This window comes from Monodon monoceros, unplaced genomic scaffold, assembly GCF_005190385.1.
Source record: "Monodon monoceros isolate NGI ecotype Baffin Bay Population unplaced genomic scaffold, NGI_Narwhal_1 Super_Scaffold_13, whole genome shotgun sequence".
In the NCBI taxonomy this organism is placed as follows: Eukaryota; Metazoa; Chordata; class Mammalia; order Artiodactyla; family Monodontidae; genus Monodon; species Monodon monoceros.
This window is the reverse complement of record NW_021703769.1, coordinates 52,342,516-52,370,488: the sequence shown is the minus strand read 5'-3', so window position 1 is coordinate 52,370,488 and position 27,973 is coordinate 52,342,516. Positions and strand designations below refer to the sequence as shown.

At 50.4% G+C, this 27,973-nt stretch overlaps 3 protein-coding genes across 5 annotated transcripts in view; 2 read left to right on the top strand and 1 right to left on the bottom strand.

Annotated features, from left to right (window-relative positions):
• The window catches only part of GLYR1 (glyoxylate reductase 1 homolog), a 36,311-nt gene extending 15,901 nt beyond the window's left edge, over positions 1-20,410 (top strand). The window contains exons 6-16 of one of the 2 annotated variants that reach the window (XM_029219743.1): positions 1,243-1,329; positions 2,247-2,303; positions 3,256-3,306; positions 3,396-3,469; positions 6,448-6,547; positions 11,536-11,646; positions 12,395-12,496; positions 13,208-13,370; positions 13,689-13,868; positions 14,186-14,310; positions 18,226-20,410. In XM_029219743.1, the coding sequence (XP_029075576.1) occupies positions 1,243-1,329; positions 2,247-2,303; positions 3,256-3,306; positions 3,396-3,469; positions 6,448-6,547; positions 11,536-11,646; positions 12,395-12,496; positions 13,208-13,370; positions 13,689-13,868; positions 14,186-14,310; positions 18,226-18,300 (1,125 nt within the window). In that variant the 3' untranslated portion in view covers positions 18,301-20,410. The remainder of the gene's footprint in view (positions 1-1,242; positions 1,330-2,246; positions 2,304-3,255; positions 3,307-3,395; positions 3,470-6,447; positions 6,548-11,535; positions 11,647-12,394; positions 12,497-13,207; positions 13,371-13,688; positions 13,869-14,185; positions 14,311-18,225) is intronic. The other variant, XM_029219745.1, reaches the window with a different exon arrangement.
• A 488-nt stretch (positions 20,411-20,898) lies between these two features.
• ROGDI (rogdi atypical leucine zipper) lies at positions 20,899-26,971 on the top strand. 2 transcript variants are annotated; one of them, XM_029219741.1, is made up of 11 exons: positions 20,899-21,010; positions 21,082-21,153; positions 21,836-21,918; positions 22,145-22,199; positions 22,923-23,003; positions 23,778-23,873; positions 25,113-25,211; positions 25,564-25,677; positions 25,753-25,802; positions 25,915-26,041; positions 26,351-26,970. In XM_029219741.1, the coding sequence occupies exons 1-11, from the start codon at positions 20,966-20,968 to the stop codon at positions 26,390-26,392; spliced, it is 864 nt and encodes a 287-aa protein (XP_029075574.1). In that variant the 5' UTR covers positions 20,899-20,965; the 3' UTR covers positions 26,393-26,970. The 2 variants fall into 2 exon arrangements, with proteins under 2 accessions (XP_029075574.1, XP_029075573.1); XM_029219740.1 differs by having other exon boundaries at positions 25,915-26,971.
• A 64-nt stretch (positions 26,972-27,035) lies between these two features.
• Positions 27,036-27,907, bottom strand: SMIM22 (small integral membrane protein 22). The gene is made up of 3 exons (XM_029219742.1): positions 27,637-27,907; positions 27,474-27,559; positions 27,036-27,367 (listed from the first exon to the last, which is right to left on the bottom strand). Exons 1-3 carry the CDS (start codon positions 27,845-27,847, stop codon positions 27,326-27,328), a joined length of 339 nt encoding a protein of 112 aa, XP_029075575.1. The 5' UTR covers positions 27,848-27,907; the 3' UTR covers positions 27,036-27,325.
• Between the last annotated feature and the right edge of the window lie 66 nt (positions 27,908-27,973).

Here is a 27,973-nt window from a genome sequence, read left to right as displayed (position 1 = left end):
TTGATGGCAGGGGTGTCGATTATGTGCGGGAAGGTGAAGGCTGTGTTTGTGTCTAGACTCTGTGTGGGAGCCATGTGAGGGGTGCACACTCACCCTCTCTCTGGGGCTCTTATTTCTGAGTCCTGAGCTGAGAACTGCAACTCCGGGCACAAACCATCCGGACAGGACAGAACTGTCCGTGGTTCTCCTAAAATCCAGACTTGTGCAGAGAGCAAGGAGTCAGGAGTTGAGGCCTTTGGTCAGTGCTGGACAGAGAGCTGTGTTCTCGCCTTACTCCCTTCTGTTGTGGCCTTAGACAAGTCACTAGGTTGGTGACCATTTACATTTAAATTAATTTACATTAAACCCAAATTAAAATCCAGTTTCTTAGTCACACTAGCAGATGCTCCATAGTGACATGTGACTCGTGGCTACTGCACTAGATACAGCGGAGTCAGAACATGTCCATCATGACAGAAACTTCTCTGGGACAGTACTGCACTGGGCCTCTTTTTTTTTTTTTTTGAGCGTCTCCACTGCGGGCCAGGTGTCAAGGGATAAAGCTCTACAGCTGATCTGCTCTTGCCCCTCCACCACAGATTTGACCTCATGTCCGTCTCCCCATTTGCTGTCTTCCAGCCTCGGTGGCCCTCCTTGCATTTTCCCCTCGGCTATCTAGTGGAGATCTCAACATGCCCCACTGAACTCTTGACTCCCCCACCCAAATGGTTCCTACCTTCTGTCTGGGGAGAGAGCAGGCTCCTGGCTCCTCAACATCCCAGTTCTAATTCTGGCTTTGTCACTTAGCAGCTGTAAAAAGTTGGGCAGATCTCAGTGCTCCATGCGGCTTTCTTAGTTTTTTTTGAGATATGGTGGATTCCTTCTGAAGCCAGTATTGTTATCTTAATGATCATTATTTGCCATAAGGAATTTTCTCTGTGACCTGCTGACCACACTACAGACCACAATCAGGCTTTCCCGTTACCTCCATCCTTATGAAATTTTGGCACAGGAACACATTTGTTACTTCTAGAACAGAGAAGAAGAAAGGCTCCCTCTGTGTTGACAGGAACTTGACCTGTTTCTCCCGATGAACAGTCATCAGAGCCATGCCTGGGGAGACCGTGGAGCTGGCAGGGCTAGTTCGGGGTGGAGTGTGACTAAAGGGAGCAAAACAGTGAAGAGGTGCTCCCAGAGTTAGGCAGGAAGACACCTGCTCCTGAGGTGCCACGGTGTTTTGACGATCTGCCTTTCCCTCTGTAGGACCTCACCATCCCCGAGTCTAGTACTGTGAAGGGGATGATGGCCGGACCCATGGCTGCGTTTAAATGGCAACCAACCGTGAGCGAGGTAATAACCTCTCCCGTGGGCCAGGAGAAGCCCGGCCTCAGAGCTGGTTTCCTGGCCTGACTGTGTGATGTGCTCTTCCTTTCCCCCACTTTTCTTGCGTATGAGACTTTTTTTTTTCTAATTGCCAAACAGTACAGAAGTGAATGAGTTAAAAAGCACAGGTCTCCACCCTGGGGCATCCTGACTGTTAAGCTTGATGTAACTCACTCCAAACCCTTTGGCGCACCCAGTTAACCATCATTTACATAATCACATACCCATGTTACAGTTTTTACTTTCGGGAGTAGTGTTGGTTTTCACAAAAGTGGGATCATTCTGCAGATTTTTTCCACTTGGTACTTTATAAACACCCTTTCACTGTATATACAGCTTTGATGTTTGGTAGCTGCACACTACCTTATCCTTGGGGTGGATGCACCGTCCCCCTGTTGCTGGGCCTACTTAGGAAAAGCCTTGACGGTCCTGCAGTTGTTGTCTCCTCATTTCTTTTAATACTGATCCTCAGTGAGTCAAGACACTCAAGGGTCTGGCACCAGGCACAAGTGGGCCAAAATCCTAAGATCAGAAAAGTTTGAGAATTTGGTTTGGTCTGCTGGGTCATCCGAAGTGACTGGTGAATGCTGGATTTAAAAAATAGTATGCTTTTAAAAGATTATTCCAGTGTTTGGGAATAATTTATCCACCAACCTGGCAGAAACGTTCATTCTTTTCCACTTGAAACCAGTTTTCCTCCAGGTAGAATGGGCATCGTTTATGAAAGGCTTAGACCAGCAGTGGGAGAAGAGTTTCCAGGCAGTTGTGAGAATGAGCCCAGCTCTCAGAGGTGTTTCAGCCAGAGGAGAAGCTGGTTCTCAGGTAGAAGGAGGTGACCTGTGTTGGAAGATAACTTGTTTTATTAAATCATTTTCTGGTTTCAGCCTGTTAAAGATGCAGACCCTCATTTCCATCACTTCCTGCTCAGCCAAACCGAGAAGGTAAGTTGTTCTTTGAGGTTCTTCATCCTTGGTCAGGAGCTGGCCTGAGGGGAGAGTCCTGCTCCTTTGGAACCTCACCCTAGTCTGAAAAGTTAGTCTCTACCTGTACTGCTGCCCAGAGCAACTAGTTAAGTTTAAAAGTTACATAGAGGACCACTCGTGAATCAGGCACTGTTAAGATTAAAAATGGGGCTTCCCTGGTGGCGCAGTGGTTGAAGAGTCTGCCTGCCGATGCAGGGGACACGGGTTCGTGCCCCAGTCCGGGAAGATCCCACATGCCGCGGAGCGGCTGGGCCCGTGAGCCATGGCCGCTGAGCCTGCGCGTCCAGAGCCTGTGCTCCGCAACGAGAGAGGCCACAACAGTGAGAGGCCTGTGTATCACAAAAAAAAAAAAAAAAATCAAAAATGAACCCAAAAAAGCTTTTAAAACTTAGTGGCTGTGTGGTTGAGATATTTGCGGTTGCCTTCAGAGTCTAGGATGGAATTGAAACTTCAGGAGCTGTCAACCACCCACAAGGTAGCCAGTGCTGCTGGATGAAGGCAGTCTCCATGAGCCCTGGGAGTGTGGCGGTAGTTTCCCCAAGTGTCTACAGGGCTATCGGTTAGGCTGAGCCCTGATAGGATCTGCTGATGGTATGTGGCCTTGGAGTTGGACAGATCTGTATTCCAAGCCTAGTTATACTGACCAGGTCTGTAATTCTGGGCACATGACCTAACACCTTTGATTTTCAACGTCATGATCAGCAAAAGCATCTTGTAGAGCTGCGTGAGAGCTGAATGAAGTGACGCAAGTTAACTTTTCATGTGTGGTTTGGAATTCAGTAAGGTTGGACACCAAATAAGTTTTTGATGTTAACTTCCCGCTTTGGGCCTAACCTTAATAGGGAAATCGTAATGAAGACTGGTTAAATGTTCAGTTTAATAAGTGGTTTTCTCATTTCTTCTTTATTAGCCAGCTGTCTGTTACCAGGCAATCACAAAGAAATTGAAAATATGTGAAGAGGTATGTATGTTCCATGCCTCCTCATTTTTATTTTCATCGGGGCCTCACATGGGCAGGCTGACCTGACGACTTGTGCTTCCTTTCCCTAGGAGACTGGGTCCACCTCCATCCAGGCAGCAGACAGCACGGCTGTGAATGGCAGCATCACACCCACAGACAAAAAGTAGGACCTTTGATGAAGAGGCTTCCTGTGCCTCTGGTTCTGCTGGGGCCAGAGGGTGACCTCAAGGTGGCTTGTTAAGGGTTGTGTCCCAACCGTTGCTGGGACTAAATGGAAAGAGAAAGGGAAAGTTGTAATTCTTACGACTTGCCTAGGAGTAATTTGACTTGTGGGAGACAGAAGCTGCCCTATAAATGTACTGTGGATTTGGCTTCGTGCTCACCGGTGAGTCTCCAAGCAGGGAACACTTGGATCAGTGGTTCTTAGACTTTCCTGTGTCTCAGAATCACGTTGGGGAATTCCCTGGTGGTCCAGTGGTTAGGACTCCGAGCTCTCACTGCCAGGGACCCAGGTTTGATCCCTAGTCGGGGAAGTAAGATCCCACAAGCCTTGCAGCGTGGCCAAAAAAATAAATAAATAAAACAGCTAACGTAAAAAAAAAAAAAAAGAATCACCTGGAAGGCCTCTCGTAAAGCACCGATTGCTTGACTCCACCCGTAGGGTTTCTTGATCAGTAGGTCTGGGGTGGACAAATTCCCAGATAGCTGCTGGTGCTCGTCAGGAGACCATGCTTTAAGAACCACTGTCCTTGGCCCTGGTGGGGGCAAAAGATGAAGGCAGCCCGTTGTCCTGCCTTCCCTGGCTCTCCCTGCTGTCGCCTCCCTGTCCTTCCTGTGCACCTGCCTGCTGCTCTCCACCCCACCCAGACAGGTGGGGGACTTGACTGTGGTCCCCAAGCCTTAGCTTGCATCCACACTTGCCTTTGCCTCAATTCTGACAGCTAGTTGTATTGTTGGAAAGGGTTCTTGAAGAAGGAGCATTCTCTTGAAGTACGTAGCTAAGTCTGAATCTCCCATCTGAGTCTTCTATAGGGTTCTTTCTCAGACTAAAAACAGTGTCTTTTACATTATTCATCACTTTTTGTACTGTTAAAGTCACTTGTTCTGTCAGTTATATTTAGTGAACTTCCTTAGTGGAGTGAAGGAGCTAGAGGCATGTTATATGCTAATAAAAAGAGGAATGGGTATTGCCCACTAAATTAATGAGGATTTTGTTGGCTTTTTTAAAAAATCCAGCTGTAGGCCAAGGACAGAGTCCAGTGTTTTCTCCCATCAGTCAAACCCTTTTTTAACATGAGTGTAAAGCCAACTACAGAGCAGACCAGCTGCATCGTACCCAGTCCACCTGGTCCACATTTTCCATCTTGCCTAAGGGACACCATGAGGGACTGTCAGTTGCTGTGTTTAAAATGCATAAACTTTATTCCCAGGTCTTCTAGGTGTCCTGAAACACCAAGAAAAGGAAAGAGAATTAGTCTGTCATGATTTAGAATCATAGGGAAAACTTGTACTACCCAGATAGCTGTGAATGACAAAAGATACCTCCTTGTTTTTAAGCTTTGGCTTGAAACTTAATGGTCAAGGGTGCCATTTGGTGAGGAAGGTGGTGGTGGGTTCCATTTTCAGCATTTGATTCAAATGACTTAGAGCAGGCTGGGACAGAGAGTATGAGAGTACATATTCCAGCAATGATAGCGGAACCTCTGAGCCAGTTTGAAAAGGTGGCTGCAGATATGACTTGCAGGAGACTGAAAATACTGAAAGGATAACACAGGTCAAAGTGAAGAAGCTGCAGAGGATCTTAGAGCTGAGAGAAACACAAGCTGAAAACAAGAACATGAGGTAATAAATGAAGAAAGAGGACTTCCCTGGTGGCACAGTGGTTAAGAATCCGCCTGCCAATGCAGGGGACACGGGTTCAAGCCCTGGTCCGGGGAGATCCTACATGCCGTGGAGCAACTGAGCCCGTGCGCCTTAGAGCCCGCAGGCCACAACTACTGAGCCCACGTGCCGCAACTACTGAAGCCCACGCACCTAGAGCCCATGCTCCACAACAAGAGAAGCCACCGCAGTGAGAAGCCCGCGCTGCAACAAAGAGTAGCCCTGGCTCAAAGCGACTAGAGAAAGCCCACGTGCAGCAACGAAGTCCCAACGCAGCCAAAAAATTAATTAAATGAAGAAAGAGGCATTGTTTAGCCATGTCTCATGCAAGGAGAGTTACAGAAGTGCAAGAACCAAGAAGAGACATTTGGGCAAGGTAAAATCATCTATAAAAGCATGTAGCAGCTTGTAGCCCCCAAGTTCTAGGGGTTGTAGGAAGGAGCAAGCTGTAGGAAGTGAAGGTAAGTGGAACATACTGTCCACCTGAGTACTTCAGATTCAGAAGGATCATAATGGGCCTGCAGTTAGAAGGCGTGGTGGAGTGAAGGACGGGCCAGGGTAGAGAAGCAACAGGAGGAAAGAGGTTCAGGAGAAGAATCCATGCACTGGGAAAGAAAGATTGGTTCCAAAGCTCAGGTGAGGCTTTGAAGAAGCGAGGCAAGGCCTGTCCCTGCTGACGGCGTGAAGAGTGCAAAGGTGGTGCAGGGCGTGGAGCTGGGAAGGGGAGGTGAGCACCAGGATGCTGACTCCTGCAGTTGAGGAAGGTGGCTGGCTCCGTACTTACTTCTCCTGTTAACTTGTCATGGATCCCAAGGTGCTTTAAATTGGCATCTCAAGGCCTAGGACTCGAGGTGGCTGATCAGGAACTGTTGCAGGATCTGAAGATAAATTTCTGCCTTCTCACTGTAATGGAATTGTAAGCTCAGACCTTCTATCAAAGCAACAAGGAAATGACTGGAAGATTTGCCATAAACCATATGAGTCATACTTCTTGCAGTGGCAGTTGAGGATTTAAAAATGCCTGTTTAAACTTACGAACACTTTTGAACAGTGGCATAATAAGAAAAGGCACGCTTTGCCTGCACTACCGCTGGCTCTGCAGTGGTGGTGTCAGCACACCACGGAGCAGTGTTCCTGGTGGTCTGAGGTGAGGCTCCCCAGGTTTATGAGGAAGTGGAGCCTGTGTGGCATTCAGGATCTCACCCTGTCCTCCCCCACCCCACCCCCCACCTTGAACTGATCAGTCTCTCTCTTTTTCAGGATAGGATTTTTGGGCCTTGGCCTCATGGGAAGTGGCATCGTCTCCAACTTGCTAAAAATGGGTCACACGGTGACTGTCTGGAACCGGACTGCAGAGAAAGTAAGCATTCATAGTGGTGCTTGTTGGGTGGGGTGGGACAGAGCCTTGACCCTTGGGGTGACTAAGGATAGGAATCTCCCTCCTGTCTCGCTTCATCGTTCTGCATGCCATGGAGTAGAAGCCAAGCTCTTAGTTCAGGCAGGTGGGGGTGTAGATACACCACTGTAGGACGTTATCATAAAAACTGAACATTTAAAACACCCAGGGGTATAAAATGAAGTGAAAATTTTCCCCTCTCTGCCATTACCTGAAATAAGTAATAGGAAAAAAACCTGTCAGGTTTTTCCATGCACATGCAAGAGTTTGTGTGTGTGTGTGTGTGTGTGTGTGTGTGTGTGTGTGTGTGTAATCATTGATATGGAGAGTGTGTATCATCAGGTCTGCTTCGTCCTTGTTAATGGCTGCACTATGTTCTGTGTTTGGATTGTATTAAGAGCACCGTGCCGTAGAACATTCTGTGGTGAAGGAGATGTCCTATATCTGCACTGGCCTGTGTGGTAGCCACTGGCCACATGTGACTCTTGAACACTTGATTCATGGCTAGTAGACTGAAGAATTTTAAATTTTGTTTCACTTAAAAATAAACAGTCTCCTGTGGCTAGTGGCTACCATATGGGACAGGACAGGTTTAGAAGTTCTTAACCTCAGGTGGTCCATGGATTCAAGGGGTCTGTGCATGCCCTGAAATGGAATTCCAAGTCTTTTGTAATGGAGAGAGGCCAGGCTCCCATCAAGTTCCCATCCAGGAAAAGGTAAAGAACCATAGTCTAGGACTTACCTGGTGGCGCAGTGGTTAAGAAACCACCTGCCAACGCAAGGGACGTAGGTTCAATCCCTGGTCTGGGTAGATCCCACATGCTGCGGAACAACTAAGCCCATGCGCCACAACTACTGAGCCTGTGCTCTAGAGCCTACGAGCCACAACTACTGAAGCCTGTGTGCCTGGAGCCCGTGCTCTGCAACAAGGGAAGCTACCACAATGAGAAGCCCGTGCACCACAACAAAGAGTAGCCCCCACTCAACGCAACTAGAGGAAGCCCACGCGTGGCAATGAAGACCCAACACAGCCAAATAAAATAATTAATAAATAAATAAAATTAAAGAAATAAAGAACCATAGTCTAAGTACCAGAAAATTAAAGCAGTGTACTTGCCAGGAACGAAGAGACCAAGAAAGAACCAGCCTCTTGAGGAACAAGGTGTGGCTAAGCATATATTTGTGAAATAATGGGGTGAGCATCCCATGTGTGCAGCAAGGTGAGAGCTGGAATGAAGGGAGGTAGTAGAGCTGGTGGATTTGAATAAACAAAAATGTTCTAGGCAAAGTAAGAAGTTCACTTTGTTAAAACAGCCCTTTTCAAGAATAATAAGGAACTGGTTGGAGAGTTGAGGGAGCCTAGGAGAAAGGGCACTGAAAGCCATGCTAAGAGATGTGGGCTTCAGGTGCTGGGCATTGGGTAGGTGCTGTGGGGCCCTGAGTCAGGAGTGAGATCTCAGAGGCCCTTTCGGCAGATATTTCTGATTCAAGGCCAGGGTAACCAGGAAATCTAGACATGCATACTTGCAGAACATCGGTAGAATCTAAGGGTTTGCATTATAAATATGTTCCCATTTGATAGAAGTGCCTCGGGTCATCCTGTTTTCTTGATTGGAAAGCTTAATTGTTACAAACGTGGCCATTCTTTCCAGATTAATTTATGGGAAGACAGTAGAGCAAAGCAATTATGAACTTGGGCTTGGAATCAGACAGCTCTGCTGCTTACCCTCATTTCTTTCAAAAGGAAAAACCAGAAGGAAACAAAATTCAATATTAACATAGATCTTTTTAAGTCTGTCTTTTTAAGGAAAAAGGTGAATTTTTTTTAATTTATTTTTTTTAATTTTTGGCTGCGTTGGGTTTTCATTGCTGCACACAGGCTTTCTTTTAGTTGCAGTGAGCGGGGGCTACTCTTCGTTGCGGTGCGCAGACTTCTCTTTACGGTGGCTTCTCTTGTTACGGAGCACAGGCTCTAGGTGCACAGGCTTCAGTAGTTGTGGCTCACGTGCTCTAGAGCTCAGGCTCAGTAGTTGTGGTGCATGGGCTTAGTTGCTCCGTGGTATGGAGGATCTTCCCGGACCAGGGCTCAGACCCATGTCCCCTGCATTGGCAGGCAGATTCTTTTTATTATTTATTTATTTTTGGCTGAGTTGGGTCTTTGTTACTACATGCAGGCTTTCTCTAGTTATGGCGAACAGGGGCTACTCTTCCTTGTGGTGCGCGGGCTTCTCATTGCGGTGGCTTCTCTTGTTGCGGAACACGGGCTCTAGGCATGCGGGCTTCAGTAGTTGTGGCTCACAGGCTCTAGAGTGCAGGCGCAGTAGTTGTGGTGAACGGGCTTAGTTGCTCTGTGGCATGTGTGATCTTCCCCGACCAGGGCTTGAACCGCTGTCTCCTACATTGGCAGGTGGATTCTTAACCACTGCACCACCAGGGAAGCCCAAGATGAATATTTTTTTTAATTAGTTTTTATTGGAGTATAGTTGTTTTACAATGTTATATTAGTTTCTGCTGTACAGCAAAGCGAATCAGCTGTACCTATACATATATCCTCTCTTTTTGGATTTCTTTCCCATTTAGGTCACCACAGAGCCTTGAGTATAGTTCCCTGTGCTATACAGTAGGTTCTCATTAGCTGTTTGTTTTATACGTAGTAGTGTATATATGTCAGTCCCATTCTCCCAATTCATCCCAGCCACCCCATGAATAGTTTTTGATAATACTCCTCACAACAAAAAATAAACGAAAAAAAAAATGAAAAGTACGCCAACTTGGTTTTTTTTTTGGAATTTAAAAATTTTGTATTTCTAAAAATTTCCCACTACCCTAACAATTTTTGTGTATTTTTCCCTAGTTTTTGTGGGGGGTTTTGGGGGTTTTGTTTGTTTGGTTTTGGTTTTTTTGAAGTATAGTTGATTTACATTGGTAGATTAGTTTCAGGTGTACAGCATAGTGATTCAGTATTTTTATGGGTTATATTTCATTTAAAGTTATTATAAAATGATGGCTATATTTTTCTATGCTGCACAATATATCCTTGTAGCTTATTTAGTTTATATATAGCAGTTTGTTCTGTCCCCTACTCCTATTTTGCCCCTCTCCGATTCCCTCTCCTCACTGGTAACCACTAATTTGTTCTGTGAGTCTGTTTCTTTTATTTATATTCATTTATTTGTTTGTTTTTTAGGTTCCATATACCATATATAAGTGATAGTGTAGGGTATTTGTCTTTCTCTGTCTGACTTATTTCACTAAGCATAATAATACCCTCTAGGTCCATCCATGTTGTTACAAATGGCAGAATTTCATTCTTTTTATGGCTGAGTAATATTCTTCTGTGTGTGTGTCTGTGTGTGTACCACATCTTCTTTATTCATTCATCTGTTGATGGACACTTAGGTTGCTTCCATATTTTGGCTGTTGTAATGCTGCTATGAACATTTGGGGTGTGTGTATCTTTTCAAATTAGTGTTTTTGTTTTCTTTAGGTATAAAACCAGGAGTGGAATTTCTTGTTAAACAAATAGTATAGTAATGATTTAAAGATTTTTAAGTAGCTCACAAAGAGGAAACAATTAATAAACAGGTATTAAAGAGATTCAGTAATCAGGAGTAATCAGAATATATCAAGCAGAAAGTGGCCATTTTGGGCTTGTTAAATCATCTAGTAGGACAAGTTTTTAATGTATTTATGTGTACTTATTTGTTGTTTTTAAAAAATGTGCTCTGTGTTGGTGATTTGAGACTTTGCCAGAGATCATTATAAATGGACACAGCCTTATTTGAAAGCCATTTGTCTACATTTTTTAAAACCATTTTTGGAGCCTGTTATATTCGACTTACAGAGATCTAAATTCAAAAAATAGAAGAGATGGATATTTGTTGGGCTCATTTATAATTAAAATCAGGCCAGATATTGAACTGCAGGAGAGCCATTAGGTAAACTCAGGTATATATCTCAGTGGAGTATCCTGCAGCCATGCGTTATAAACAGTAATTATGAAAGTCTATAATATTGATAGATGTAATCATATAAAATGTTAAAAATTAGATGCAAAATAATAGGTCCAAATTATTCTAAATACTTTTTTTAAATGCCTTTAGAAAAAGGAAATACAGGGCTTCTCTGGTGGCGCAGTGGTTGAGAGTCGGCCTGCCGATGCAGGGGACACGGGTTCGTGCCCCGCTCCGGGAGGATCCCATATGCCGCAGAGCGGCTGGGCCCGTGAGCCATGGCCGCTGAGCCTGTGCTCCGCAACGGGAGAGGCCACAACAGTGAGAGGCCCGTGTACCGCAAAAAAAAGAAAAGAAAAGAAAGAAAAAGGAAATACAGCAAAATGTTAATGATGTATTTTGTTATGAGATGTTCTAGTGATTTTAATTTTCAGAAAAGAAAAATTAGTGCTTGTAGACCCCCCCACCCCCAGAAACAATTCAGTACGGAATGGCAACCTGTTAGCCCAAGCCCTGCTTCCCCAGCTCACAGGGCACTGGGTAGATTTCACCACAGCCAAGACAGCGACAGCCACAAAGAGCGGCAGACAAGTACTATTCACATCCTGTTCTTCATTCAGAAAACCTTCAGCAGATGTTTGTTTTGTGCTTCCTGTGAAGTAGAACATGGCACATCCTCCTAGGCAAGACTGGGGACTTCCCTGGCAGTCCAGTGGTTAAGACTCTGCGCTTCCACTGTAGGGGCGTGGGTTCAATCCCTGGTCAGGGAACTAAGGTCTCACATGAGTGTGGCCAAAAAAAAAAACCACAAGACTGTGCTTAAGGGGCTCCCGTCCACTTCCCTGAGCAGTCAGACTGCCCGCTGGGGTCCCTGGCTCACAGTCTCAGCCTCCTGCCGTGGAAGGCCACTCCGGAGGACTGAGCACTGCATCTCTGGCCTGGCTGGTGTGTGTGTTGTGCACTGCCTGCAGCTCACATTAGGATCTGTGACTTTTGCAGTGTGATTTGTTCATCCAGGAGGGGGCCCGCCTAGGAAGAACCCCCGCTGAAGTCGTCTCAACTTGTGACATCACGTTTGCCTGCGTGTCGGATCCAAAGGCAGCCAAGGACGTAAGGATCCCCTCCCTCCCCTCAGCGTCTCAGGTTGTGGCCGGGAAAACTGGCTGGCCTCCTCCCCTTCTCCCCTGAGCACTGAGTGAGTGTTTGCATTGGGGGAGGGGTGGGGGCGGTGGATTTCCCATTTGGGGGCCATCTCCCATTGTGAAGGGTGTTTGCATAGATTGAATACAGACTTCCTTTAATTCAGAACAAAGAATGAAACTGATGAGGGTCCCTGAGGTCTGTGCTGAAATGTGAAATGGTTCCTGACAGGCTAATGTATTCCTGTTGAGCTGGAAGCTTTGGTGTGCCTGTGGTCCATGTGACAAGTTCCTATGTTTAGCTATCGCTGTATTTGTATGCTTTAAAAGTTCAAGTGCAGTAGTCATCTTGTTAAACTCATGACTGGACTAATCCAAATAAATCCAAAGAAGCCAAAAAAAAATAAATAGTGAGGTTCCATCTTTTCAATGGGAGGTTTTTAATAAAAAGAAACACACATGTTCTTTTTGAAGATAAATGGGAGCATACCATAAATTCTCCTCTTTCCCTTGCTTATTTGCATGCTCTTCCCTTTTGAGCCTTAATATTTAGCTTCTATTTGGGAAATGAGCCAAAAATCAAAAATCCCGGAGCGGGGCACGAACCCGTGTCCCCTGCATCGGCAGCCAAAAAATCAGGACGCTGACCTTAGGTCTAAGGGGCTCCTGGGTGTCTGGCTGGGAGCCTGGGCTATTGCTTCTCCCTTGTGTCCCCACAGCTGGTGCTGGGCCCCAGTGGTGTGCTGCAAGGGATCCGCCCCGGGAAGTGCTACGTGGACATGTCAACGGTGGATGCTGACACAGTCACCGAGCTGGCCCAGGTAGCGGCCTCATTCGGGCTGGCCCTCCAGCATCCTTTCAGTTGGAGCCCAAGACCCAGGCTAACCATGCGGAAGAGTGGGCAACTTAGTTACTCTAGAGCCAAAGCCAGAGACTTTGGGACTAGCCTGCCTTCACTCTCTGCCTTCAAATCTACAGCTAGTCTGAGTGGCTGTGAAAGGAGACTTGTTTCCTGGCTGGGGTGGGCATTGGGTCCTATAGCTGCCAGCCTCTCAGAAGCAATCTAGGCTGCCAGCAGGGCCTTTTTGATTTAAGCTGCTTTCTACAGATACTAGCAGAGTATTCCACCATGCTGAGCCACTGGGCCCAAGTGAGGGGGTGGTGATTTGTGGCCCATGTGCATTCTACGGGTGGCTAAAATCAAGGTAGGACAGTGTCTTTAGGAAGTGTGGTCGACCACGCCATTGGCATTGTCATGTTGGTTATAGTCTTTGGTCTTTGTGAGAAATTCCGAGTAAATGGGAGCCTATGAGGACACCCCAGCTTCTCTCTGTCTACTGCATGTGATTCAGGCACCTGGTGGAGGACAGTCTGCTGACCCTCCCATTGTCAGTCCAGCACCTTGGTACGGGCGTCAGCTTTGGGGCCTCGGCGTGGAGGGTCAAGTGCTCCTGCCCCAGTATGCTCCTTGCTTCCTGCCCAAGACCTTCATGAGAGGCAAGGCCTCCAGAAGCTGTGACTTTCCTTTCCAGGTGATTGTGTCCAGGGGGGGCCGCTTTCTGGAAGCCCCGGTCTCAGGGAATCAGCAGCTATCTAATGATGGGATGTTGGTGATCTTAGCGGCCGGAGACAGGGGCTTATATGAGGACTGCAGCAGCTGCTTCCAGGCAATGGGGAAGACCTCCTTCTTTCTAGGTAACATGCCTGCCCACCTGTCGGGCCACTTCAGGCCTGGAGGCTGGGTGGGCCACATCCCCTCTAGACCGCCCTGATGACACCGTCAGTCCCGCACGGCCTCTCTGCCTGGGGCCCCCGTGGGAAGGTTTCCTTTGACTTGCACAGTCAGTGCCTGGAAGGAGGAAGAGCCAGAAGGGTCAGAGCCAGTTCTGTCAGGGGCAGGTGAATGGGGCCTCCCCTGGGTGTAGAGGTGGGTCCAAGCAGGGGTGAGGGTGGGCAGAAAGTCCCTCCCCACAGGATTCTTGAGATGTGACCACGATTCTTTGCCCTGGGCAGGTGAGGTTGGCAACGCAGCTAAGATGATGCTGATCGTGAACATGGTCCAGGGGAGCTTCATGGCCACCATCGCTGAGGGGCTCACCCTGGCCCAAGTGACAGGCCAGTCCCAGCAGACACTCTTGGACATCCTCAACCAGGGACAGTTGGCCAGCATCTTCCTGGACCAGAAGTGCCAAAGTAAGTTGCCTTTGGCCTCTCTTTTTGCGTTTTAGTTTTGGTTGAAGCTGGGAACTGGGTCAGGCAGATGTCACAGAACAGTGTCTTCTTCAGGGGCTCATTGTGTGTGAATGATGCACCCACTCCAGTCAGTCCAGGCCCCCAGTCAGAGAGCGTCCAGAGACATGGTAGATAGGATTTGGGGCTACAGGCTGGGAACTTGTCTCTTGGGTGTCCGAGGGGGAGGAAATGCTAGGTATTGACCTCTGACAGGACTCCAGGTGGTTTCTTATTTAGGATCCTTTCAGATCTTCTGATGAATGACTTTCCCTCCTCAGATATCCTACAAGGAAACTTTAAGCCTGATTTCTACCTGAAATACATTCAGAAGGATCTCCGTCTAGCCATTGCGCTGGGTGATGCCGTCAACCATCCGACTCCTATGGCAGCTGCAGCCAATGAGGTAACAGCAGGAGGCCGCGGTGCTAGTCCCAGCAGCCCTCCTTTGTTTCCCTTGCACTCCTCCCTCTGCTTACTTTGGCTTGGCTTGGCTCTGTGTCTAACCTCTCAAGGTGGAATCTTAGGTTGTTGATTTTAGACCTTCCTTTTCTAAGTATATTTATTTCCTCCGAGCCATGCTTACTTCCCTGGGAGTTCTTCTTTGACCTGTGGGTTATTTGTCAAATACAAATAAAAACCCTGAAGGGTTTCCTAGATACCTAATGGTTATTGATTTCTAATGTATCTCTGTGATCCAAAAAAATATACTACATATGGATTTTAACTTTTTACATTGATTCAGACTTGTTTTGTGGCTCAGCAGATGATCTGTCTTGGTGGGTGTGCCATGTTCACTTAAGAAGACTGCGTGTTCTGCAGTTGGGTGCTGTGTTCTGCACATATCAATTAGGTCGAGATGGTTGGTAGTATTTTTTCAGATTTTCTTTACTGACCTTTTTCTCTAGTTCTTTCAATTGCTAAGAAAGGGATGTTAAAATCTCCAGCTGTGATTGTGGGATCATGTTTCTCCCTTTAATTCTGTCCATTTTGCTTGATGTCTTTGTTATTGGGCTCTTAGCCATTTATGCTTGTTATGTCTTCCTGATGAATTTGCTCTTTCGTTATTAAGAAATGTCCACCTTGATCTTTGTCTTGAAGTCTGTTGTCTGATTTTCATATGGCTGCTGTAGCCTTCTCATGCTTACGATTTCCATGTGATGTATTTTTTTCCATCCATTTACTTTCAACCTTTGTTTTAAAATTGTGTCTGTTGTAGACAGTCTATAATTGGGGCTTGCATTTTTATCCATTCTGACACTGTCTGCCTATTAATTGGATTGTTTAGTCCTTAACATTTTTTTTGAATGACATCTATTAAGCACCTACATAGGCACTTTTTGGAAACAGTTTTTTAGAAGTTCAGTTTTCTTATCTCAATCTGATAGAAGTATAAGCTTAAAAAAAAAAAACAGCTGAGCAATATTTGTCTTTACTATAGAATTAAAATAAAAACTACATTTTGGGCTTCCCTGGTGGTGCAGTTGTTAAGAATCTGCCTGCCAATGCAGGGGACACAGGTTCGAGCCCTGGTCCGGGAAGATCCCACATGCCGCGGAGCCTCTAAGCCCGTGCGCCACAACTACTGAGCCTGTGCTCTAGAGCCCGTGAGCCACAACTACTGAAGCCCGCACGCCTAGAGCCCGTGCTCTGCAACAAGAGAAGCCACTGCAATGAGAAGCCCACGCACCGCAACGAAGAGTAGTCCCCGCTCGCCGCAGCCAGAGAAAAGCCCGCGCACAGCAACGAAGACCCAACGCAGCCAAAAAATAAAATAATAAAATAAATTTTTAAAAAACTACGTTTTGTGAAACACATACATACATGAATCACACAGATTCATTTATTTTAGAGACTCTGTCTTCCAAGTGCTATAAACTATATGCATTTTTATTCAAGTTTCAAGTGGCTTGTTCTATAGAGACAAAGAAGAAGTAAAAATACACAGTACTGGGGAATTCCCTGGCTGTCCAGTGGTTAGGACTCCTTGCTTCCACTGCTGGAGGCCCAGCTTCCATCCCTGGTTGGGGAACTAAGATCCTGCAAGCCGCACAGCGCAGCCAAAAATAAATAAATAAATAAATACACAGTACTGTTCTTTTCAGACCTGCCTTTTCATAGTTTATAATCTTCTGTCCTTGAATTCTGTGTCTCTGTCCTTCCTTCATGTGTCTGAACATCTCAGAGTACTTGTTTCACTCTTCCAGTTTGCAGTGCAATTTCAGGTTCCTCCTTTCTTACCTTCAGGTTCTCTCTTGGTAGTGGAATTCCTCGTGTGTTGTATAATTTTTCGTTGATGAGTTTGTAACTGTGGTTACTTCTGAAGGGTTCCATGGTGGCTTGTGTTGGGAGCACTTCTCTGTGAGGTGATTTCCACTTGCCTCTCCCTTGACTACAGGATTCGTTGGCTTGGAAACAGACATTTTGGTTAATTTCTTGATGGAGCACGGCACTTTCTGGCCACTGTTTGGAGTTCAGGATCTTGAGGTTAACTGGTCCATTAACGTTTAGTCTTTGTCTTGAAGTTTGTTGATATGTAGTTGGATTTAGAGCTACTCTTTTATCATTTGATTGCCATTTGTCCACTCTGGCTTTTGTTTGTCTGTTCCTCCTTTCTTTTGGGATATCCCTTTTTTGGGATATTTGAATATATTTTAGAATTCCATTTTATTGGGACTTTCCTTGCGGTCCAGTGGTTAAGACTCCGCCCTCCCAATGCAGGAGGCCTGGGTTCGATCCCTGGTCAGGGAAGTAGATCCCACATGCCACAGTGAAGTTCCCGAGATCCTGTGTGCCACAAATAAGACCCAGCGCAGCCAAATAAATAAATAAATATATATATTTTTTAATTCCATTTTATCTATTGGCTTTTTAACAGTGCATCATTTTTGTCTTTGCTCTAAGGATTGCTATACGCATCCTTAATTACACATCCTAGATTAGACCTCTTTACATAAAATGTAGATCCATTTACCTCTCCCTCCCTCATCTTCTAAGGCAGGGTTTCTCAACCTGGGCACTATTGACGTTTTGATGTGGGTGCTCTACAGTGCACTGCAGGATGTTTAGCAGCATTCCTGTCCTCTACCCACTAGATGCCGGTTGCACCCCCTCAGTTCATAGAAGGTGTCTCCAGACATTACCAAATGTCACTCCAGATGGGGAGCAAAATGATCCTGGGTTGAGAACCCCTGCTTTAGAGTACAAATGTCCTATGTGTTACATTTGTCTTTGTTTTAAACCCACCGTTGTCAGAATGTCTTGCTTTAAGTAGTCATATGTATTTTAAAGAAATTCAGAGAAAAAATAAGTTCATATTTCTCTAATTTACCATTTCCAGTACTTTCCTTTCCTTTCTGAAGAATTGAATTTCTCTCTGGTATTGTTTTCCTTTCAGCTGGAAGAACTTGCTTTAGCATTTCCTGAATGCAGGTTTGCTGGCAATGATTAGTTCTCTTTTATCTCAAAAGGTTTGTTTAGTCTTCATTCTGAGTTGACAGGTACACCTGAGCTGTAGTGGACATCACGTTTAGAAAAAGAAAAAAATGCAGCCAGCCAACTGTGTGGGAGGAACCTGTGTCCAGCTGCATTTTTTCAACATGACTGGATGTTGTGCTGCCCTTGTTAAACGATGGCTTTTTAATTTTTCTCACACTCTTTCATATTCATCTAGTACCTTTAGGGTGGCTGTTAATTGCCAAGCACCATTCTAGGCTCTGGGGACACAGGGTGCAGCCCCTTCTTTTCCTTATATAGCTTACATTTTAATGGAAGGAGGCACAAAGTAAGCACATAAATGTTTAAACAAGTAAGAATTGCAGAAGGTTAGAATTATGAATAAAGTGGAACAGAGTAAAGGGATGGAGGTGGCTGGGTAAAGTGGTGCAGCTGCTGCTTCAGATGGGATGGTCAGGAAAGGCCTTGGAGCTGATTGGGAAGGAGCCAGCCAATGCTGAGGGAAGGACAGGGACAGTGGCCCAGAGAATAACATGGGAAGTCCTTGGAGCAGGAAGGAACATGATTATAACTACTAACAATGCTGAGCCCTGCCTCTGAGCCCTTTACATTCCTCACTCCATTAATCCTCACAATAACCCTGTTACCTTCTCCATAAAGTCAAGAAGCAGTGGTGGAGGCACAGAGAAACTGAGGCACTTTGTCCAAGGTTAGGCCAGTCATTGGGTGATCCAGGAGCCACGCCCAGACAGCCTAGACTCCAGAACCTACCTACCTAACCACATCGAGAACCGCCTCTCGGAAGCAGATCTGTGTCTGTAAGTCAGCTTTGTGGCCAGACTAAGCCCATGTCGTTTTTTTCCAGGTGTACAAAAGAGCCAAGGCACTGGACCAGTCTGACAATGACATGTCTGCCGTGTACCGAGCCTATATACACTAAGCCCTTGACCCCACCCCCGCATCTTCCCTCTGACCCCCTCTTCCTCACATGGAGTTGGGGTCCTGGGACTTAACTCTGGACCAGTCCACCTGTCTCCATCTTCTTTTTTACAGACTTTGAGACTTGCCATCAGCACAGCACACAGCGTCGCTCCTCCCCTGGAGGTCCTGGAGAGGGGAGGGGTGTCAGCAGGATTGGCCTGTGGGAAAGCTCTTGAGCTGGGCACTGGCCTTGGACTAGGTGGCTGTGTGTTCACACACACACACACACACACACACACACACACACACCCCACCATACTGGCTCTCGCCCCAGGATAGAAGCTGCCCAGAAACTGCTGCCTGGCTTTTTTTTTTTTCCCTTTTTCCAAGCTGTCTTATCTCAAACCCCTTCCAGTTGAGGAACTAGAATCAGCAGTGAGAAGTGGAAGCTTTCCCACTGCTTTCCTCACAACGAAGAGGCTGTGGTTCTGTCCACTGTCCCCCACTGGATCCCACGCAGAGAGAGGCTCTGGGCCAAGATGAGCCAGCAGACTGTAAACCGAGGGTCCCATAGGCCCTCCAACCTCAGGTGACCAGCTGATGAGGATTGTCATGTTTAAGCTACCAGTGTGCAACCAACTCTCCATAAATGCCTTTGTGAGCTGAAAAGGGATTGGCAGAGTCAAGCGAAGACAGGGCTCTGGCTTTCCAGGGAAAGCAGCAAACAGCCCGCCCCTAGGTGAGCTTCACAGAAGCCCTCTCTCCTCGCTGCTGTTCAGCACCTGCCCAGAAGTCACCGTCACTGTGGAGCCTGGGCTGGGATCAGACTTCCTTGCTTTGGTGTAAGGGTGCTCACTCCTCACCAGGCTGTTGTAGTATTTGGATTTGCATTCCAGTCCTTGGGAAGGGGGTCCTGAGGGCCAGCACTGAGGATTGAAGAGGGAGGGGGTATGGGGTTCCTTCCTGTTTCCGTTACGCCACAGACCCTTCACCTGGTTCTGAAGAGCCACTCTGACCCACATCCCCTCACAGCAGTCCCACCTTCTCCAGCCCATCCCTGCATAAGTTCCCTGCATGCCCACCTCTCTCCATTCTCCTCCCCTCCCCCTTTTCTTCTCATGGAGACAGTATTGCTTTCTGTCTCTTCCTTCTTTGGTCCAGACCCAACCTGACCAACGATGACCATTTCTTAGGCTCAGCTCTTGAAACAGGAATGAGTGTCTGCACTTCAGCCAGCAGCTTGGTCTTCGGTGCTTTCAGGGTCCTGGGGTCTGTTGGGAGGGAAGAGGAGAACTAGGCCTGACTGAACCAGAGCTACCTGACCCTCAGAGGCAGATCTAAGACATCCTCGAGACCCTAGCATTTCTCCTTGGATAGGGGACCAGAGGGGCTTGGAATGTGGCATAAGAACAAGGAGAAGTTACCTAAAGGATGTCAGTGTTTTCTCCCTCTGCATGGGTTGGATTTTCCAAAGTCACACCGCAGAAGGTCAGCAATTATAGTGAATATGTGATGATAAACATAATGAGGTGGCCACGCTGGTGTGGGGCCCCTCCCCCTCACAGCCTTGGCCCTTTTCCACTGATCAGAACCCAGGTCAGGGGATCTCAAAAGACATGGGTGGAGGGCAGGGGAGATGCCCGTGGTTTTTGGCACAGTTGTTAATTTCACTGGGATTTTGAATTCTTTTCTGTCTGAACACAAAGCCTGTGCTAGTCCTAGCCGGACACTAGGGGGTGGGGGTGGGGGAAGATGCTGTAATGAAACTGGTTAGTCAATGTTGTCTTAATATTGTTGACAATTCTGTAAAGTTCCTTTTTATGAATATTTGTTTAAGCTATTTCACCTTTGTTTTGAAATCCTTCCCTTTTAAGGAAAAAATGTGACACTTGTGAAAAAGCTTGTAAGAAAGCCCCTCCACCACCACCCTTTTTTTTCCTTTAAACCTCCTTTAAATGACAAATCTTCTAGGTAATTAAGGTTGTGAATTTTTATTTTTGCTTTGTTTTTAATGAACATTTGTCTTTCAGAATAGGATTGTGTGATAATGTTTAAATGGCAAAAATAAAACATGATTTTGTGCAATTAACAAAAAGCTACTGCAAGCAAAATAAAAACGTTTCTTGTTAACACAACTGTGACCTTGGCGGTGGTCTGCGCCCAGACATCGAGCGCCGTGCGGTGGTGGGAGGGGTAGGGCCCGGCGTGGAGCGGAGCGGCGGCCTCTTCAGCACGGCGACGGGACTGTAGGGTCCGCGCGTTAGCCCCTCCAGGACCGACGGAACTAGTGAGCCGGAGGCGAGATCGGGCGGAAACAAGGTTCCCCGTCGGCCAATCGCCGGGCGCGGCGAGAGCAAGCTATCGGGCCGGCCAATCGGTGAGTGTGCGCGGAGCAGGGCGCCCTATCAGGGCCGAGAAGGGGCGGGACGAGCATCCCCGGCGCTCCGGCCCGACAGTAGCGATGGATACGGCGCCTGAGTGCTCAGCGCCCGCGGTTGGTGCGGGCGGTATGCCGGGTGAGCCGGAGCAGGCGGGTTCCGGGGCGCTCACAGCGTCGCGAGCTGGAGGCGGGGCGGGCGCCCGCGCAGCCAATCGGCGGCGGGGGGTGGGCCCGGGCGCGACGGAGGACTGAGCGGCGAGCGGGCGGCGGGCCGGTGACGGTCGCTGGGCAGCGAGCGGCGGTGATGGCGACCGTGATGGCAGCGACGGCGGCGGAGCGGGCGGTGCTGGTGAGGCTCGCGGGCGGGGTGGGGCGGGGGGCGGCGGGCCCGGGCGGCTGACTACGGGCCTGTCCCCGCAGGAGGAGGAGTTTCGCTGGCTATTGCACGACGAGGTGCACGCCGTGCTGAGGCAGCTGCAGGACATCCTCAAGGTAACGCTCCTTGAGGGCCTGTGCGGGCGCCCACCCTCCCTATCCTCCCCCAGCGCGGCTCCTTCCCCGGCCTCCCGCGGCTGCCGCCCGAGCGCCGACTGTGTACGCAACGCGCGGTGTTCAGACCAGGCCCTACCCTCAGAGGACTTAGAGTCTAGCCGGGAGGCAAGCAGTAGCAGATAATTACCCAATTCCACAAGCAGCCCTGTGAGCGCGGCCCCGGGGGTCGGGGAAGGCCTCCTTTGGAATTGACATTTAACCTCAGATCTGAAGGGCCCAGCATTTTGACCTCAGCCAAGTACTCGGTCTCTCTGGGTCTCCCCTTTGCCAAAAGAAGATACTAGTACCGGCCTCAGGGCTGTTGTGATAAAAAAAAAAGACAATAGAATCACAAAAAAATGTCCAGGCAGTGCGTGGTAAAGCCAAAATTGCAGGTTGCCATGACTACTGCCTCCCCTGACTTTGCTCCTCACTTCCAAACCTTACCCAAGCCGGGAGGGTATCTCTCGTTTCTCTCCCCCGGGTTGGGCACACAGTAAGCTCCCAGGGAGTGTGGAAGGAGCAGGTATCGGCTCAGGTAGGACCTGAAACTCAGGCTGTGGGGGAGGGGCCCTGGGAGTGGGGCTCCTGGACACATGGCTAGGCTGGAGTGGGTGAACTCTACCCCAACTCCCCTCTGCAGGAGGCCTCTCTCCGCTTTACTCTGCCGGGCTCAGGCACCGAGGGGCCCACAAAGCAGGAGAACTTCATCCTGGGCAGCTGTGGGTGAGCTTGGGCTGGGATGGGGGTGGGCTCTTGGGGAGGGGTTGGGATACCCTCTAGGACAGGTGGCACGGCCCTGCCCTGCAGACTGATTTCAGTTCCGGAACGTCCAGAGGATATGCAGTGGGATGGGCTGGACCATCCTGTGACAGCCAGGGATGGCCTGTTGGGAGGATGGGGTGGTGGGAGGGGCAGCTGCAGGCGCTGCTCTGACTCCCATGTGTTGTAGCACAGACCAGGTGAAGGGCGTGCTGACTCTGCAAGGGGATGCACTGAGCCAGGCGGTGAGTCTCCCGGCCCCTCTCCCCTTCCCATGCTGCCACAGGACCCAGTGGGGAAGAGCGTGGGGGCCTCCTGCTTATCCCAGCTCTGCCGCCAGCCAGCTGTGTGACTCTGGGCAGTATCCTTGACCTCTCTGGGCCTCAGTGTCCTCGTTTGTAAAATGACACCCTCCCTAACCCGCTCATGAGATTGGTGTGTGGCTTCAGTGACAGGTGCAGGAAGCGGGGAGGAATGCTTTGCACACAGCGCTACCTGGCCCTACCTGGATTCTGGGCCCCAGGAAGCGTGGGCATTGGCAGGATTAGGCTGGCCCCAGATCAAAGTGCAATCAGCCAACATCTGAGCTCCAGCTGCACTTGACCCTGTGGCAGGTGCCAAGGCCTGGAGGAAGGTCCCTCTCCTTGGGTGGGCGTTCCGTCACTTGGCATGTACACGTTTTCCGTTTGCCCACAACTACACGCTTCCTCCCAGACTAAGCCGCCTTCCCCTTTCTTGGCTCTTTTCCCTTTCACTTCTCGTGGTTCCTCTTGGGCCTGAGTTCCTGTTTCCTGACCTCCCTGTTCACTCCCCAAATGGCCAGGGTGTTGAGAGGCCCTCTGCCCCATGTAGTGGCTGTGGCCTGAGCTACCGTACACACCCCATTTCTGCCCCCGGCTCAAGGGCTCGGAGTGGCCAAAAGCAGGAGGGCATCCTTCTGCCCAGCTTATCCTGCTCTTGCCCATCAGGACGTGAACCTGAAGATGCCCAGGAACAACCAGCTGCTGCACTTTGCCTTCAGGGAGGACAAGCAGTGGAAGCTGCAGCAGGTAACCGGGCCCTTCCCCAGCCACGACTCAGGGGCACAAGGGCAGGCAGGGGCAGCCCCTTGCAGCGCTGAGGCCTCCTGGGCTGGCCACTGTGGGGACCTGCAGCCGCAGCAGGCTTGGGAAGGTGTTTCCTAGCAGCACAGCTGTGGCGGGCAGTGCCTGGTCTCCTAGCCTCCTATGTGTAGGCCCCCAGCCCAGCGGGAGCTACAGGGATGCCCTGAACAAGTCACTCCCTGCCCAGAGCTTCCAGGGGCTTCCCCTGGCTCTTGGAGACCAAGTCCATGCTTCCTAACAGCACCTATGTGATTGGGCCTGGTTTCTGCCCCCTCCTTCTCTCCTCTCACTGGCCACCAGCTGTTTCCACCTTAGGGCCTTTGCTCGGGCTTGTCCCTCTGCCCGGAGTCCACTCCCTCAGCTTTTCTCATCACGTGAGCGTCAGCTCAAGAGTCGCTTCCCTGGAGCCTCTCCCTCACCGCCCTCATCACCCTGTTTGTTTCCTTGTGCAAGTTGCACCGTCTGTTACCTTGTGCCTTTACTCTATTATCTTCTGTCCTCCTTTGGAAAGTGAGCCACATGAGGCCAGGGACCAAGCCTGACTCACAGCACCCAGCCAGGGCCTGGCCCGAACGGCACCCACCCTGCCCCTCCTAGGAGGATAGGCCCTCAGGGTGGGGGCCCGTAGGCTGGGGCCCCCAGGGACGTGGCTGCTGTGAAGCTGGCTCCTCTCCCTGCCGAGGCCCAGCCCACTAACTGCTCACTGGGTGCTGTTTTTAGATCCAGGACGCCAGGAACCACGTGAGCCAAGCCATTTACCTCCTTGCCAACCGGGAGGAGAGCTACCAGTTCAGGACAGGAGCAGAGGTCCTCAAGGTGAGCTGCCCGTAGGGATGGGAGACCCAGGTTCCCTGACCTCTGACTGGGCCCCTGGAGAGCTCTGCCCCCACATTCTCAGGTGTAGCCAATGGTTGACCCTTCACCTCTCAGTGTATACATGTCCATCCAGCCACAGTTGAAAGGCTCACAGCCCAGGCTCCAGAAACAGACCTGGGCTCTGATCCCAGGACCCCCACTATGAGCTGTGCAACCTCAAGTCACTTACTTAGCTATTCTGTGCCTCAGTAGCCTCACCTGTAAAAGGGGGACGAGCTGTAGTGACTGCCAGTCGTGATGATGCAGGTAAAGTGGCCTCTAGTAAACGCTTGGTAAACAGTAGCTACAGGTTTTAGTACCAGCAACAGAAAAACTTTTGAAATTAACAAAGTGAATTCATGTGGTGTAGAGAGACAAGATGAGCTCAGATGCCCTGAGTTCATGCTTTAGCTCTGCCCCTGACTTGCTGTGTGTCCTCAGGTGGTTCACCTATCCTCTCTGGACCTCGTAAAAATTGAAACCAGATGGACTAAGGTCTTTCTCAGAACTGTGACCACTCTCTGGGGTGTAATGTGCAGCCCCTATGCCTCCACCCAGTAATTCTGCCTTTCCCTGGAGCCAGGTGACCCCAGCACCACGGCAACAGCTGGATGAATAGCTGGAAGCAGTGGAAACTGGGGCTCTGAGTTCGAGCCAAAGCTTTGCTCCTTGACAAAGGGAAGGGATGAGTGCAGATGGTTCCACTGTTCCCTAGCTGTGTGACCTTAACCCTTTGGAGCCTCAGTTTCCTCACCTGTGAAAATGGGGTTGGTGTCCACCATAAGGCTTCAACTTAGTCATCCCAGTTCTTCCTTGAGGAAGCTCTCCGTGGCCCCTTACACCCAAGCTGAATTAGGGTCCCTTCTTCTAAGCTCCTTCATTGCCTGTACCCTCATCCACCACACCCTCGTGCCCCTGGGACTAACTTCTGGTATCTTCTATTCCCCATTGGACCAATACCCAGGATCCCATGCAGTAGAACCTTCTGTCCTGCCCCCAACCCCCAGCTGGAGCCCAATTACCTGCATCTTTAACAAGCCCCCTGCTGCAGGGGTTCGGGCCCTGAGACTGTGACCTCCAGGGAAGGAGCTAGGAGCTACCATAATTTTGTTGCTACTGACACAGGGGTGGGGACGGGGAGGGGATCAGGACCAGGCCCCGCTGCCCTCACAGCGGCTGTGACCAGCCCCCTTCCCCCAGCTGATGGATGCCGTGATGCTGCAGCTGACCAGAGCCCGAAACCGGCTCACCACTCCAGCTACCCTCACTCTGCCTGAGATCGCTGCCAGCGGCCTCACGGTCAGTGGTGCCTCAGGCCGGCCCCTGCTCCAGGAGAGGCAGTCCCCACAGAGGGGCCCAGCTCGCGCCCGGGAGGGACACAGGGGTGCCAGGAGGTCCTGCAAGCCCCAAATTGTTGACAGAGTCCTATGTGCAGTTTTCTGGGATGGGGTCCTTGGCTTCCATTCTGCATCCCTCAGATATGTACCCCCCTGATCTGGATCAGTGGGTCCCAGGCCCAGTGGTGCAGGAAGCTATCTGTGGTACCTGAGAAGACACTGGAAGCCCCAGTCCATGGGATGGGGACTGGGAGTCCCCGGGGTGGTTGGAGGGGTGGGCGTGAGATGTGCCTGCCCGGCCCCACTCCCCACAGCGGATGTTCGCCCCCGCCCTGCCTTCCGACCTGCTGGTCAACGTCTACATCAGTCTCAACAAGCTCTGCCTCACTGTGTACCAGCTGCATGTCCTGCAGCCCAATTCCACCAAGGTGAGCACCCCACCCACCCCATCCCTGCCCACCCTAGGCCCCAGGCCTGACCCAGTCTGATGTTCCTCTGCCTAGAACTTCCGCCCAGCCGGAGGTGCCGTGCTTCACAGCCCCGGGGCCATGTTGTAAGTACCCTGCCTGGGAGGGGTCCCTGGAGCGCCCTCGCCTGTCTGCACCTCAGGGGATGGGGTCCTGGCCCGCTGAACTGCCCTCAGGGACCCTCCCATCCCCCCACAGCGAGTGGGGTGCACAGCGTCTGGAGGTGAGCCACGTGCACAAGGTGGAGTGTGTGATCCCATGGCTGAACGATGCCCTCGTCTTCTTCACCGTCTCCCTACAGCTCTGCCAGCAGCTCAAGGATAAGGTGGGGACATGGGGGCGGTCAGGGCCGGGCTGGGCCTCACACAGATTAGGCCAGCCAAACAGCAGGTTGTTTAGCCCCTTCTTTTTTGGGGCGGCACACCTCTCAAGGGCCCCCTAATCTTAAGATCTGTCGTACCCTCTGCACACCCCAAACAGGTGGGCCATGGTGTTGCTTGGCAACAGTATCCTCTTCCTGACACATGGCCCTTGGATGACCTTCAAATCTCACCTGGGTCACAGAGGGTGCAGCAGGGGCCAGATCCCCTAGCACCACCACTCACCATGTCCCCCCATCTCCCTCCTTCCCCAGATCTCTGTGTTCTCCAGCTACTGGAGCTACAGGCCTTTCTGAACAGAGCGCCCAAGAGCCTGTCCCCCTGGGAATGGCCCCTGCCCAGGGAGTCCCTGTTCCCCACCCCACCCCCACACACACACACACATAAACACACACGCACGCACCCACACACACAAAGTGCCGACCAGAGCTCGGCACTGCGGGCTATTTATTTCCCTCTTCACCCTGCCCTGCCTGTCACATGTGCACAGATGGGACTGAACACTGGACCCACTGGGAGGAAGTGACACTGGCGTGCTTTTTGTTTTGAATGGGGGAGGTTAGGAAGGCGGAGCTTCAAGGTAGCCTATAGTCCAAGCCCTGCCCTCGCTCCAAGGCAGGAACCTTTGGACTCAGGCTGGGGCCAGGCCCAGGGCTCTCCTTCCTCCCCTCTTCGCAGCCTGTCCTCCCTGATGGCAAGGGGCAGCCACACACCCCCTCCCACTGGAGCCTGAGGAGTGGGTGGTGGCCCTAAGCTCTGAGTTGGGGAAGGAGGACAGAAGCTGCCCTCCATGAGCTGTAGTGCCCTTGACTGTGTTCGCTTGGCAACCCTGGCAGGGACTTCAGGAAATAAAGATCATCCGACTTTGCCTGGAGCCCTTTTGTCTGTCTGTCTGTCTGTCTGTCTGAGTAGGGACCTGGCCAGGGGTCCCTGGTAGTCAGGAGGGCCGAGTACCCAGTGACTGAACCCCTGGCCTCCAAGGGGCTGAATGGGATGGTGAATGGGCAGCCGCTGGGTGGCTGCAGCACGTCACCCGAGGTCTCCTGGTGACAGTCATGCCATCTGAAGGTTGTGAGGGACACAGGGGGCATCTGGATGAAGCAGTGGGGGCCTACACTGCCCACCGTGACAGGAGGCTCGGAATACACTCCAGACTCAGGCTTTGGCTGAACAAGGCATTGTTATTGCTGCCCAGCAGGACAAAGGCAGGGGAGCAAGAACTCTCCGCATTAAGGCTCCAGGGCAAGGTTATCAAATCCCCCGGCGTGTTTCTGCAAGAGAGGCACACGGGCTGGTGGCTTCAATCCTCGGCCCCCGGCCCGCCCCACCCCACCCCACCGCCACCTTCTCGGCCTGGCCCTGGTGCTCCGGGCTCACCTTCCGGGACCTGGAGGAGTGGCTTTGGCAGCAGCCACAGCAGCAGCAATGGATGCAGACGGCCAGCAGCAGGAGCGCCACGACGCCTGTGGGCAGGATGGGTATCCAGATATGGCCCTCGGCCTGGGAGGCTGCCGGGGGCCAGAGGCCAAGCCACACTCACCGAGGAAGATGAGGAAGATGATGAAGGCACTGGTGTCCCACTCGGACTGGAACAGCTGGTGGCTCCACAGTTTCCCCAGCACTTGCTGGGCTGTGGCGCTCAGCTCCTGCTCCACATCCTCCGTTAACGAGGCCATCTCAGCTGGATGGTCCTGGGCAGCGCCTGCTCCAGCCCCCCAGAGGGCCACCTCAGAACCCTGGGGCTGCCGCATCCCTGCCCCGCTGCACTGCAGCCCTGGCCCTGCCCTCCCACACCACCCTTCTTGGCCCCAGCCCCTACCCCAGCCTCTCTTCCACTTCTCTCCTGGCCCTGGCCTGAGCAAGCTCCTCCCTGCCCA

Bases quoted from the DNA above. Each gene is read 5' to 3' on its own strand.
- ROGDI (XM_029219740.1), top strand. From the start codon at position 20,966: ATGGCGACCGTGATGGCAGCGACGGCGGCGGAGCGGGCGGTGCTG. The intron at 23,874-25,112 runs GTGAGCTGCCCG...CCCTTCCCCCAG, and splicing joins CAGGAGCAGAGGTCCTCAAG to CTGATGGATGCCGTGATGCT. The intron at 25,212-25,563 runs GTCAGTGGTGCC...CACTCCCCACAG, and splicing joins TCGCTGCCAGCGGCCTCACG to CGGATGTTCGCCCCCGCCCT.
- SMIM22 (XM_029219742.1), bottom strand. From the start codon at position 27,847: ATGCGGCAGCCCCAGGGTTCTGAGGTGGCCCTCTGGGGGGCTGGAGCA. The intron at 27,560-27,636 runs GTGAGTGTGGCT...TCCTGCCCACAG, and splicing joins CATCTTCCTCATCTTCCTCG to GCGTCGTGGCGCTCCTGCTG. The intron at 27,368-27,473 runs GTGAGCCCGGAG...CCTCTCTTGCAG, and splicing joins ACTCCTCCAGGTCCCGGAAG to AAACACGCCGGGGGATTTGA.